Here is a 14,920-nt window from a genome sequence, read left to right as displayed (position 1 = left end):
AACTCTTCTAAAGGTTTATTGAAATTAAGTTAAAGGTACCAATAAAATGCAACAAGTGCAAACACTATAAATGATATATTGTAAGGAGCAAAAAAAATTATAACACACTACAAAATGCCATGCACTAAAATGATCTTAATATCCTCATTCGATCTTACCTAACTCTAACTCTCAATCTTAGCTATAGCTGCAATTTGCATGTATTTCTAACTCTGATTCTGGACACAACACATCCTGGCATTCGTTTGAGAGATCATTGCTATCTGTAAATAATCAATCCTTTATGCACTCTCCATGCATATTGCTTATATTTGCCTCAAACATTTTAATTTGCATTACAAAAATCACATCCTTAACAATATTAGTGAGGTGAACCCCTAAAGGTCTTTCTGACGATAACATCTGTATGCAAGTAAGTCCATGCATGTCCAGGAATTACTCCATTTAATTCGTCCTTATTATCAATTTTCACACACAAGATGTATTGACAGGGAAGAACTCTGAGCTTATCAGCACCTTAAAAAAGTTCTTACTCGTGTAAACACTTATCTGTTGACTTCAAAGTTACAAGAAGAGTTGTGCCTCAGGAATTCTGTGAGAAAGCAGATCTGTAAATTGTTGCCTAGTGTTAGTCTTGCTTGTGTTTCTATGAATAATTCCTTTCACAGATTCTTCAGCTCAAACGCCTTTTTAAAAGCTTATTCAAAAGGTCCAGTGGTTACTTATTGCAAACTGGTTTAGGAAATTTAGTCAATTTTATTTGTAAAGGTCACTACTGCCTTTACAGTACACCTATTTGAGCTCCTTAACATTGGTTTATCCTGTTTAATTGCATAACTGCAGGGTTGGCAATACTTCCTTGATAGCATAATATAGTAGATTCAAGAATGTTGACGATAGCACTGAAAGAACAGTAGCTATTCATTATCAGATGTGTAACTTTAATGGAAACTTGGAGCTTGATGGCATTCCTCTGTTGTTTCTATTTATATCTTCCTTGGTTGCTGTGGTTACAGAGCTTGGTTATGATACTTATTGACAAGTTACTGCAGAACCTTCTACAGAACAAATACATTGCTGTCATCATGAGGTTTGGATAGGTTGGATATTGGTAGCAAACGAAAACAAAAAGTTGCTGGAAACATTTTCTGGAAGCATCTGTGGAAAGAGAAATAGAGTTGACATTTCAGGTCTGAATTTTGTTGAATTGGTGTTGTTCAGGTGAGGGATGAATTATAGAATTCCGTAACACTACTATGGTTGAGATCGGTCAAGCTGGTACAAAACAGGGATCAAACCAGGAACCTTTATGATCCAATGCCACAGTGTGCAATAAATAGGAAAATCCTTTAAATAGCTTAATTCAGCAAGATTTTACAAAAATATGAAGAGTAAAAGTTTCTCATAAGCCTTGGGGTATAATTTGTTAATTGTGTATTAGTATATTAAGAAACAAGTCTGCAAAATGGCCACTTTTTTACTTCATATAGAGACACAAATGAATATATAGGAAATAGCTACGGAAGTCTTGGAAGTGATTTTTAGGAACCAAATTTTTAAAAATGACTAATTCAATGTTCTATGTCATTGTTGTGGGGACCCAATTAGTGACACTTATTGGCTATCGGCTATTGCACAGTAAGCACTATGTATTTTTTAAGAACCATTCCCATCAGAAAAAAATAGAAAATTATTTTGGAATATTTCTTAACAAACTTGCATTGATACTTTTGGTCTAATTGAAAGGGTTACAAAACATTGGAATAATACTTGGTACACGTTATTCATAGTTTCTGTATTTATCTGACATTGTTAAGCAAAAGGCACAGCAGGAAGCTTACAACTTCTGGCTCTCCAGACCTAGTCGCATTGTTGAGCTGCAAGTAGATGTTTGAACAAGGTGAGATCCTTTCAGAGGAAGAGATATACAACACATGGGAAAAGGAGTGAAATTGGTAGAGATGTGCAGGGCAATAGTGATAGATACACTGGTATGTGTACACTCAAAGTACACACAAACCATAAAGAGAGAGAATGAGAGCAGAGAACTATAACAAGTGGAGATAGATTTTGATTATGCACTGACATTGATGAATTTATTTCTCGACTGGAAGTCTCATGAGGATAAATTACATAACATGGAAATTATAGTGCTTTATGTTTTCAAAAGTGCACTGTACTGTAATAAAATTGCTCTTATCCTGAGTAATTTATCCTCCTCCTTTTGTCCCATTTAATCGTCCGATTTTATATTATTAGCAATGCTAGGATCATTTAAATAATGATGTAAATTTTATTCTTGAACATATTTAAATATTGCTGGTGGACTTTTTGGAAATAGTTTTGGGATACTTACTATCCGAATTCTTGTAATGAAATCAGAGGTGAAGATGCAATGTTATTACAGTAAAACTCCGATAATCTGGCATGCTCGGGACTCCAGTGATTCCATATTAGTGGATAATTGGCTATCGGATGTAATTTATTCTGTCAATGCACTATTTTTTAGCTGCTACATAAAATAATAATTTGTTGAGTGAATTAGGTAAGTTGAAAGTAGCTCTAAAGGAAGTTGAAACGGAGCAAGGGAACTGGAGCTCATGAGTAGAAAAGGAGTACAGGAATCAGAGACCAACCAAGGCCCTGGTGATTGGGAAGAGAGTGCGGGAGCTGAGCCCCCATTGAGTTGAAAGGGAGCACAGCAAACATTACCTGGTGAGCCAGATGCTGAACCATCAGAGCTTTTGAATAGTCATGTCGAGGACTATTGGAGTTTTATTGTATTCACCTTGTGGTGCACTTTTAAGGGAAATAGAAACATGTTAGCTTTAAAAGCATCTCTCCATATAATGCACTCGTTTACCACAGTGCAACTCTTACAATGATGGTGTTGTCAAGAGATGATTTGTTAGTTGGACTGCCAATAAAATAGCAATATTTATCAATCAGTGAGATTTTGAATATTTTATATTTTTCTAAATGTAACCAAACATGATCTTTAAGTTTTGCTTTAAGTTTATGTATGCCCTGACGTAGTCAAAATCACACACCCATTTGTGTTTGCATGTTTCTCATTAATGGCCATATTCCTGAAATACACAAATGTAAATGGAGTTTGTTATAAATTGTTCTGATGCCTTCTTCTGTATTATAACTTCTTGTTACCTGTGTTTTCTCTCCTGTCTCCTGCATCAGCTCATGCACATTTCCCTTTTTGTTTGATCTGCATCTTCTCACTTCAAATCATAATGTGAGTTAAGAACCTGAAGTGTTCTAGTATAGTAGTATGATAAAGATATCAAGTAATCAAACATTTCATTACAGGCTTTTAAGAGGCAGGAGATCTTATTACAATTATTTTTCTGTTAGATGGAATAATTTCTAAAACTCACTAAAGTATGACAATGTATTTTCCATTCATTTTTATTTAGATGGACAAAAAATGTCAGAAGTACTTGCAAAGAACAAAATAATTTAGTTGTTAATTTTCCCACATATTTGAAGACTTGCTTTAAAAGCCTGCAATGGAATTTAGAGTGCTGCATAGTTCCAGTAGATGCTTTAAAATATTTTGCAAATGATTTTCATTTTTATATTGTGTTTCATTGTTTAAAACTTTAACCATTAATGGCATTCCTCAATAGCCCCCTTTTAAGAAAAATAGATCTGCTATTTAAATGTAAAAATACACATTGTAACATGTAGTTTAACTGCACAGAATGTTAAACCATCTCAATTATTTTTCTAACATTGTGTTGTTTGCTTTTTTGATAAACAGTGTTGTTTTATACATTAACAAATGTGAACATGCCACCCAAGGAGGGGAGAAAATCTGTTTCAATGTAAAAATAAATTAAAATGCAGTGAAACCTTCTGAATAGCCTACTTGTTTTGTTTTGAAGGACAATTATTCTTAAATGTCATTTAAGAATGTGTTCGAATAACTAATTCAAAAATTTCAAGAAACGGTTAAGGGAAATTCTATCAAATAAGTCTAAAGTAACTATTTGCCAAACAAGTACTGTGCTGTTAGTGCAGATATTGGGATTACTAGGTGCTATCCACCTCACTTTGCCATTTTGGATGCATTCTGTGTACTGCAAGATGAGCAATGAAACAGACAAACGGTTATTGATGAGCAACTTTGTGGGATAAATTGTGGATCTATTTTATAAAGAAAAAGACACTTTAAGTAATAATTTAATCTTTATCTAATTGTTTACAATATCATTGTATGAACGCATATTTTCATGAGCCTTTTGATGAAATGTTCAAGAATATCTTAAGTAAAAGGGATTAAAGTTCTCTATATTAAACGTTTCTAATCACAGCAGGTGTTTTTTAATTTTTCTGTGCTTCGTTGTCTATTTTGGGACACTTCCAAAAGTTTATTGTGTTTGGAAATTAAATTAGGAGGTCGGATGGCAAGAATATACAGTAGAGCTTAAACAAAGCCAAAATGATGGACTTTGTAAATTGAGAACACTATTTCATTTATATAAAAAATGTGTAGATTTGAGTACTTTTTCAAGTAAAGAATCTTATTATTTTTCATCGTTGTAGACTGGCAGCTAAATACCTCTTTATTTCAGATTTCATTTCTGTTTTATCATCATCTTCAGGGGAGAAAATTGGTATAAGAAATGCCTAATATCTGAAACATAGTTGATCTGGTTGATGATAATGGAAACCACATTTTATTCGCAAGTCACTGAAATGAGTTCTTATCCCTTTGTTTATACCAGAAACTAGTTTTCAGCCTTCCATTATTTTCATGAGTTTGTACAATGAACTTGTGCTTATCTTTGTTGCTGTTTTTTCTGTCTAGAACTCCATTAATTCAGTGTGTCGTCTTGATGATGTACCATCATGCCATCAGTACTAAATTATATTCAAAATCCAAACTACATTTATATAGAAGAAATAATAATGCAACATTATTATTAACTCCCTTGAAAGTAAATCTTAAAAAGTATGCAAATAACTATTTTCTTCCGATTAATTGTCTTGTCATTAGTTAATCAACATTGGAGGAAATGTTTTCATCTTTCACATGCTGGAGAATTTTAAATCAGAAAATTCCCATAAGGAATAAATCCATCCTCCAAAACTCATGGGTGTGAAGAATGACTGTGGAATCTTAATTAATCTCTTATTCACTTAATATATTCAAATTTGCATTCTAACCTTCAGTTCTTCTTGAAGCGCAAACAAAAATGTAAGAGAGATGCGTGGTTGTGATTGAAAAGGAGTAGATCAGGGATATATTCTTCTGTAGCCACTGTTCTCATGTTACTATGTATACTTAATAAACGCTATAAAGAAAAAGAATCTGAAAGCTGTACCATTTTCCATATTATCCATTCAAAGTAATATTGAATTACAGATTTTCCCCAGGTATGTTACATTATGTTTAAAATGGAATATTATTTGCTATAACTGTATTAACCAGAACAAGGTAGTGATCAATTTCTCTTTATCTGCATCTTTTCATTCCATCGTAGGCACATCATTTGGAGCCAGGTGATCACTATGTTCGTTTGAAGTTCACGATGAATAATCACATTCAGTATTATATACCCAAACAAGAGGATATTCATGAACTGGTAAGCAACCTAAATTTAAACTTACACAAATGAAGAATGGATATTTGCAGCCTAGATGTATATATGGCAAGTGCACTGATATTCTCTTTACAAGACGGTACAAATTCTGTATTGTGTAGTTGTTACATTAACAGAAGTTTTAAGTTTTTTATGTAATTTGTCAATTTGTATAAATATTAAGAATCCAAGGAAATGTTCTTATCTCATTATTTATTCCTATCATATTCAGCTTCTTAATTTATTTGTGCATAGATAACACAAAAAAAATCTCAGAAAAGCAAAAGCAACACTGTGCTTTGCCTCCTGGCTGTTTGGCTGTAAACATTGTCTTGTCATCTTAGACTTGTTTCTTGAGTTGTCGATAGAGGAGAAAATAAGCTGAAAGAAGGCATAGCTAAAAAATAATCTCAGAAAGAACTTGTCGAAATTCATTTTAGCCATGCTGATACTTTGCTGTTTTTTGCATTAATGCAACATTGTTATTACTTTTTTGGGTTTGTTTGGTCCTTTGGATTTTTTTTTAGCTTGAATGGAATCATTGAAATGTTACAACAGAAAAAGAGGTCATTTGACCCATTGGGCCTTTGCCAATACTCTGCAAGAGAGATCTATTCAGTCACATTGTCCAACTCTTTCCCCCTACCTCAATCAATTTCTTTTTTAGATGATAATTGAGTCTGCTTCCAGTCCCTTTTCAGGCAATGAATTCCAGATCATGACAACCACTGTGTCACAAAGGTTTACCTCATTTCACTCCTGCTTCTCCTGCCAATCAATTTAAACATTTGTCCCCTGATCTGTAACCTTTTGCCAATGGCAACAATTTTCATTACCCACTTTGTTGAGGTCCTGATTTTGAACACTACTAACAAATCACTTCTTGTCTTCTTTATTCTAAGAGAACAATCCCAGCTTCTCCAGTCTGTCTACATAACTGAAGCCCTTCACCCTCTCTGGGTCTTTTAACATCATCTTATAAACATTAAGAGGTTATAGATTGGTACAGGTAGACATGTGGTGCATGAAATATATATAATGCGACAGAACTTCAGTTCTGGCCAAACCAATATATAATGCGGCAGAACTTCAGTTCTGGCCAAACCAATGTTGAGATAAATGTTCAACATAACCTCATTGCTTTTATACACCTTGCCTATATCTGTAAAGCTCAGAATAACACTACTTTTAATAGTTTTTTCTACCTGTTCTTCCACCTTCAACGATTTGTGCACAAAAGTTTTTATTCCTGTACTTCATTTGAAATTCTATTTTTTCTCTTATATTGTTCTTCCTACAATATTACTTGGCATTTCTCTACATTAAACTTCATTTGTGACATATCAATCCATATCCTCCTGAAGTTTATCAGTGTCCACCCTTCTGTTTATATAACTCCATGTTTATGGCATCTGTAAATTTTAAAATTGTGCTTGATGCACCCTCGTCCAAGTCATTCCTTGTTTTCCTCTAGCCCGAAAAGCAATCACTCACGGTGACTCTGCTGCCGGTCCCACAACCAGTTTTGTGTCCATTCAACCACTACCACTTCGCTGAATCACAGAATAATTACAAAATGGATGGCGGCCATACAGCCATTCAAGCCTATCTGTAGAGCAACTTAGCTAGCCCCACCCCTCTGCTCTCTTGCCCTAGTCTTGGAAAATCCCTTTTTTTGGGATACATATCCATTTGCTGCAGTCTGTTTTGTTCCATTGGCTACAAATTTGATGACAAGCTTGTGATAGCTTGTCAAATGCTTTTTGAAAATTAACATACATCACATCAACTGCATTTCCCTTATAAACCCCCTTTTTTTTCAACAGCCTTCATTTTACTAACAAGCTGAGGGAAAGCAAATTTTTGAAATTATTGTTAATAATGGATTTATCCCACGAATCTGCATCATCTTTGAAAACAGCAGAGTTATGTTAATAATGTCCTCATTTAAATATCAAAGATAAATGTATTAAAATATGCACATAATTTGATCACATATTTTGTTTGTGTTTTATAATTGTAAATACTTTGACAATAAACAGCCTATAAGGAAGAAGTCCATAACTCCTGCGGCATCATGGTAGTTGGAAGTTCCTTAATCTTGGTCTGGGGTTCAGTTTATAGCCTGGATCCCCAAATTGCTTTCAGCTCAGTTTCTCAAGCAAAGTCAAAGTTGAGTTTATTATCATATGCACAGTATATGTATGCACAGATGCAATGAAAAACTTACTTGCAGTAGCATCACAAGTTTTTCAACAAGCTGGTACAACATACAGAACAGATTGCTGAACTGCCCTTAGATGAGATGAGATGAGATATCTTTATGAGTCACATGTACATCGAAACACACAGTGAAATACATCTTTTGTGTAGTGTTCTGGGGGCAGCCCGCAAGTGTCGCCACACTTCCGGCGCCAGCATAGCATGCCCACAACTTCCTAACCCATATGTCTTTGGAATGTGGGAGGAAACCAGAGCACCTGGAGGGAACCCATACAGACACGGGGAGAACGTATAAACTCCTTACAGACAGTGGCCGGAATTGAACCCGGGTCGCTGGCGCTGTTAAGCGTTACACTAACCGCTACACTACCGTGCCTGCCACTACTTTGCCATCATTTAGGAACTCCCATTGTGTGGAATGCTTGTGCCCTCTTATTCCACTGGGTTTGTAAGAGGTGGGTTATGGCATCTTTACCTAGCAGTTCCATACAACTCCAATCTTAAACTGGCATGTCTTTATACTGACTTAAGATCCAGTGGGAGTGAATTTTCTGGTATCTTTTGACTAGAAAGTGGGATCAGGTTACAGGTGTCTTTCTCAGCAGACTCAATGGCTGCCTTTTATTGCTATAAATTTACATGATTCCATGAAACAGTCATTTATCCCTTCTTCATGTCTAGATTGTCCACTTGGGGCTTTGGTGGTTTGGATAAAGAAAAAGTTCAAAAAGTATTGCATTCACTTTCACCATATAACAAAACTCACTGTGAATTTGAGAGTAAGAATTGAGGAATGCACATTGTAGTAACTACCATGACAGCAACAATTTATAAACACCTTTGTCCTCAAACAAAACTTGGTAATGAGTCACTTAATGAGATGGAGGACTGATGAAAGTGAGTAAAGAGGGATATAGACACGGAACTCCAGAGTTTAAAGCCTTGACAGCTGAAGACGTGCCCTGCCGATGATGAAGCTATTAAAATTGGGGGTGTTCAGAAGGCCAAAGCTGGAGGACCAGAGATGTCTCCTGCAGCTGTATTCATTTAGAGACTGTGAAGATAGGGCAGAATGCAGCTGTGGAAGGATTTGCAAAATAAATGAGAATTTTAAAATAGATCCATTGCTTAACCAGGAACACTGGTTAGCTGATGGAAAGCAGAGTATTGTGTAACGTCATTTACAGAAGGTGGAATGAAGTTTGCATGATGTGTATTGCAATGAACAAATCAAGACATGATAAGGGGATAAATGATTGCTTTATGGACTCCCAGAAATTTATAGCATAGAAAGCAGCCCCTGAGTCTGCTGAGGAAGACTCCTCCAGCCTAATCCCACTTTCTAGTTCTCAGTCTGTAAACTTGCGGGTTGCTGCACTTCAATTATGTGCTCTTTTACCTTTTAAATGTCTAGTTTCCAACAGTGTGGTAAAGACAGAATAAGAATTTAAGTCTCTACCACACTTTTGGAAACTAAACCTTCATTCCCTGTGGGTGAAAAAAATAGTCCTGAATTGCCTTCTAAATTCTTCCACCAATTATTTGAAATGTAAGCTTTCTGGTTTTTAATCTCTCTGCCAAGAAAATGTTGTCCTTCCTATCCATTCTCTCTGGGCTCCTTATATTTTGTGCACCTCAATTAATCTTCCTTTGGTCTCTTATGTTCCAAAATGGGCATCTGGAGCTTCTCCAAGTATTCTTCATTGTTAATATTCTCTAATCCCAGCAACATACTCATAATTCTCCTCAATTGCAATCACATTCTTTCTGCATTATAACCATGCAGTCAATTTTTAAATCATCTACAAACTTCTTAATCCTCTACATATATATCTAAATCATTGGTATATGCTGTAAAATAAACAAGAGATCTGGGACTAAGCCCTGTGGAACCCTACTGGCAATGTTCTCCACTCATTAAGACATCAGTCGACCATTATAATTTGCTTCCTGACATGGAGCCAATTTTAGTTCCAACTTGCCACGTTTCATTGGATCTCATGAGCATTTACCTCATTGAACAAGCCTTGTGGGACTTAGTCAAAAATTTGCACAGCACTTGAGCTGAAGAAGAGATGGAGTTGGGCAAGCTACATTGTTAAATAGTGACCAACAAATACAGCTATTTGTTAATTTTTGACCAATATTTATTGATAATTGAACCACATCGAGAGTTTTATCTCCTGCATGAGTTCCGATTGAGGTTTTTCTAGCATGGCAGGGTGTGTGTCCTCAGTTTTTATTCAATTTTTATGTATGGGTTACATTTTGAGATAGCCATTAATAAATAATATTGGTATCCAATATGGATAATTCTCCAAGTAACAGTCAAGAAAAGGGTGTTTAAAAAGCCACTGTCTTGACATTACTACCTTTGGGAGAAGCTAATGCAATGTTTTTGCATGCTACCCCGCAGCAAATGTGCAACATGAATAAATTATAACATTGCATTTATAATACGAATATATTCACATTAATACATTGATTGTTAGTATTTCTCAGCAACTTGGATTATATTTTGCTGTGACTTTCCCTCTATTTTAAAATTAATTAAAGTTATTGTTTTTTCTCAGTTGTACCAAGAAATTGAAATATGTCCTAAAATTACACATCATGTTCAATTCGACAAGTCTGATACTTCAGTCAGTTATGGTAAGGATATGTGCAAAATGTTACAAATACTAGCAAATGTTTATGCCAATTTTTTCTTTTACTTTTGTTAGTTCCATTGGCTTTACTTTCAGAGACACAAGAAACTGCAGATGCTGGAAATCTGGAGCAACACACAAAGGAGCTGGAGGAACTCAGCAGGTCAGGCAGCATCTATGGAGGGAAATCAGCAGTGGATGTTTCAGATCAAGACCCTTCATCAGAGTCCTGAAACATCAACTGTCAAATTCCCTCCATAGATGCTGCCTGACTTGCTGAGTTCCTCCAGCACCTTTGGGTGTTGCTCATGGTTTTATTTTTGTTGCTTTTTTTAGATACCCTGTTTGAAATTTAAAAAAATAACTGTTAAGTATTTGTACATAAGAAACAGTTACATTAAATTTAAGATCATTCTTGAAACTAACACGTGGCTGATTTGTTTGTTTTGACCTAAGGATAAGTTCATTGTACAACTGGAGGTTTTGGTTATATGTTTTTGTTTAGAGTTATTCTGTAAATTACAAATGAGTCACGCATGTCATCTGTGCTATTTTGTTTAATGTGAATGACTGGCCTGTTTGTTGCTTTTATTTAACTTGCAAAAATTGACATTGAATTAATAATAATAGACTGTAAACTTAATTACATTTTCTTGAAATAAGTTTAACCAAAATGTTCATCCTCCAGCTTTTCCCATTTACTAAGTGCCTACATTCTAATGCGAACACAGGAAATCAGCATGCTGCCCAACCTCAGAGAACGAGTTACTTGCTCAGAGGGACTCAGCACTAACTTTACTTACTTTTTATCCTTAACTAGAAAATTAAGCAATTATGCTTAATTAAGCAATTAAGAACTATGCAACTGGAATATTAATCAAGTTGATGAAAGATTAGTGCAGCCACTAACTGTATTTTTGAAAAAAATCTCTGGAAACCAGAATTGTTCCAAAGAACCTGGAGGGTGCAAGCACTTCACACCATTCAATGAAAGAGGAAAAGGATAATCCTAGAATTATAGGCCAGCTAGTCTTATCTCAGTTGTGGGTAATTTTCTACAGTTCAGAATATAGATAAAATTAAAAAAACAATAAAGGCATGGATAAATTAAGGATTGCCAGTGCGGTTTTCTGAATGACAAGTTCCATTTGGTAATTTAATAGAATTTTGAAGAAGTGACCAACGCCAGGAGTTCTTAAGAATATTTTCGTTAAGGTATCTCATAATATTGGAAATATTAAATTGTATAGCGCAAGAGGAAATGTAGCTCTAGCGATAGACATTTGATTGACAGAAAAAATTAGGTAAATTAATACAACTCACTGTAGTGACAGTTGGACAAACTCTACAGGTCAATGCTGGACTTGCATTTGTTTTCAATCTAGAGCAATTTGGATACTTGATTTAAGGGGCAAAATCACAAACTTATTGACAAAGGTTTTATAGCACATGACTACTGTAAAAGAGTTAAGGAAAATGATAGCAAGTTAGTGTTATATTAGATTTATCCAATTCCCTCTTGAAGGACATGTTGGAACCTGCCTCCATCATTTCTGGGGGGCTGTTTTCCAGCTTCCAGCCATGCCACATAAGAAGGTTTTTCCTCACCTCTAGTCCCTGACCCCTCCATCAACAGTAACAGCCTCCCATTATCTACTTTATCCAGACCCCTCATCATTTTTTTATATTTTCTGTGAAATATCCTTTCAGAATTCTCTTCAAAGAAAACAGTCCCTGTCCCAATGTATCCTTGTAACTGTAATCTCCCTCATATTTGCTCTTCTATATCTTTCCCACTGATTGGTTCCATGTAGAATACACCCAGCAGTCTAATGTTTCCTCTAATGTTTATAGCTCTAAGCAAACAGATCCTGTCATTGACCTCTCTGCACCATCCCCTCTCATTCAGCGACCTTTAAAAATTAGGAGTGTTGAAGTAAATAATTAAATCATAAAGATTACTTAAAACCTTCAAAAATAGTGATACATTGGCCAGAATCCTGATTGAAATCAATCTGATCTCAGACCCTCTATCATATCTGACTTGGCAAAGGATCAGAGTGGTGATTCCCAAATCAGCAAGTCTTTGTATCTTTGGTCTGTTTACCATTGAAACAGAGAAATCTATTTTAAAATGAATAGTTTAGAAATGAATAGTGAAAGAGTAATTCCTTGAAGGAGCCACTGACAGGGGTAATCAATGTAAACATTGACTTTGAGAAAATAAATTGATAGGCCAGGAACATTTCCATTGTTACTAAGTTCTAGGTGCAGGAAATGTTTCAGTATAGGAAGGCATTGAATATTCTAACAGAATATTGGAAAACTGAAGCAGAGGAAGGTATAGGACAAGGTAAAAAAGTGAATAACACTGGATGTGCACTTGAATTTTGGAAGGGCACACATACATACCCTAAATATCCTAATGCAGAATCTCGACCCAAAACAGCAAACATCGCTCTGCCTCCACAGATGCTGCCTGACCTGCTGAATTCCCCCAGCAGTTTGGTTTTTGCTCCAGGTTACAGAATCTGCAGTCTCTTGTGTCTGCTCTAAATGTTATGGTGTTACTGAGTACAAGCATGTCTCACACTGGGAGAAGGCCCATGCTCCTGGTTGCCTCACAAGCCCATGCCCCTGGAGGAAGTGATTCAATTTGGATTGATGTTGAGATGAATCAACACTGACCTAATGAAAAAAAGTGAGCCACTTTTGTGTAAACTTTGTTTGAAATAGAGGGATTTCTTCATAACAAATCACTTTGAAATAATTTATTTTGGCATTTAAGTTGTTAGCTGTTTATAGGCACTTAACTGTAAGGTTTCACAAAGAAAAACATGAAATAATATTGGTAAATTGGACAGAGAGAGAAAGAAGTGGATTTACAACTAAAATACAAAGAGATGCACTGGTATTAACAGCGTCCTCCTCTGATGTATTTTCCAAGATTTTATGTAGCAAGAGAAAACAAAATAACCACTATGTGGTGCTGCAGAACATTTGTGCATATAATTACTTTAATAACACTGAAAAAGAGTCATAAAAATATCCCCCAGTTCACTAACAAATAAAATCCCATTGGTTGATCCAAAAGCCAAATACATACTGTAACAATGCTTTTGTTGGTTATGCTGATAAAAACGGAGTTATATTGATTTTTATTTACTTCATAGGATATGGAAGTCACAAGCAAGGACTACATTTATTGCACATCCCTAAGATCTGAGGCCATTTCAGAGACCAGTTAAGGGTCATCCACATTGTTTTGGGTCTGGAGTCACATCTGGGCCAGATTGGGAAGCACTACAGATTTCATTCCCTTAAAGGCCTTGGTTAATCAGTTTTATTCTGACAACCCAGTTGTTTCATAGTCACCACTACTGATACAATTGGACTATGGTAGAATTCAAGATTATGGGAAACAAGCAGGAAAACGGAGTTGCAATCAATCACGACCTTGCTCAATGGCAGAAAAGCCACAAAGGGCTATATTGGATTACTCTTGCTCTGATTTCTTATGTTCTGACCATAGTTTAACTGCCCACATGAATAATAGCAACCCCAGAACAAACATAACAACTTTGGATGTGTGCATTGTTCCTTTTGGAAAGAATTTATGGAGAAAATTAATTTATTTTGGCTGCAACCAAACAGTAGAGATCAGCATTACATTAAACTGGGGAGAATGTTCCTTTCATTCTGGTGATATAGATGTTTCAATTGATGTAATCGGTAATTGATGACCTTGGTGTGCAGTTCATGCTATCTGAATTGCTGTAATTTGGAAAGATAATTCTAATACTTTGTTTGCTGCAATAGCACTGTGCGCAATGGTAAATTCCCTGTCAAATGTTGCAAGGAAACTCCAACGTTTCCACCTTTTTAATTCACTTTATATTCAGCTAATAGCTATTATCAGCATTTTATCTGTGAATTTTACTTTTCATTAACTGTCCATGTTTATGCTGATGTAAAATATTAGGTATTTTCTGGACTAAGTTTGTATCGTTATAAAATATTTATTTATTGTAATTTTATTTAAATGACCAGTATTCCTTTCTCCCTTTAGGATTTTGTGTATCTTTAGTTGAAGAGGAAGAGTCACACCAAAAAATGATTATTACAGACATAAAGGAAGGAGGTCTGGCTTCATCTAAAGGTAATTGAATTTTCTTAACAAAGATATTTTTAGAGTTTCATTTTCTTTGCCTATTGTAAAGGTCAGTTGGGAATTCTTTAACTAACGTGGCACATTAACTCAATACTACTTGCATAAAATTCTTACCTTTTACGTTTGAGAAATGTGTGGAAAATGCAGTTTATTGACAAATTCAGGTGTTTGATGATGGTAATTATTTTTTGACTGTTCTACAGAGTGTTGCATAAGCCATAATTTTATTCTGCAGAGACTTTTCATAATTATGTTTCATTCCTGTGCTGTATTTT

At 35.2% G+C, this 14,920-nt stretch overlaps 1 protein-coding gene across 6 annotated transcripts in view; it reads left to right on the top strand.

The window, feature by feature from the left end:
• The window catches only part of LOC127569772 (rho guanine nucleotide exchange factor TIAM1-like), a 205,774-nt gene that overhangs the window by 107,132 nt on the left and 83,722 nt on the right, over positions 1 to 14,920 (top strand). For 5 of the 6 annotated variants that reach the window (XM_052014647.1, XM_052014644.1, XM_052014645.1 and 2 more), the window contains 3 exons: positions 5,505 to 5,606; positions 10,400 to 10,478; positions 14,544 to 14,633. In XM_052014647.1, the coding sequence (XP_051870607.1) occupies positions 5,505 to 5,606; positions 10,400 to 10,478; positions 14,544 to 14,633 (271 nt within the window). Of the gene's footprint in view, positions 1 to 3,210; positions 3,251 to 5,504; positions 5,607 to 10,399; positions 10,479 to 14,543; positions 14,634 to 14,920 lie in introns of those variants that run through there. The other variant, XM_052014649.1, reaches the window with a different exon arrangement.

Source organism: Pristis pectinata, chromosome 4 (genome assembly GCF_009764475.1).
Source record: "Pristis pectinata isolate sPriPec2 chromosome 4, sPriPec2.1.pri, whole genome shotgun sequence".
In the NCBI taxonomy this organism is placed as follows: domain Eukaryota; kingdom Metazoa; phylum Chordata; class Chondrichthyes; order Rhinopristiformes; family Pristidae; genus Pristis; species Pristis pectinata.
This window is presented reverse-complemented; position numbering and strand designations above follow the sequence as displayed.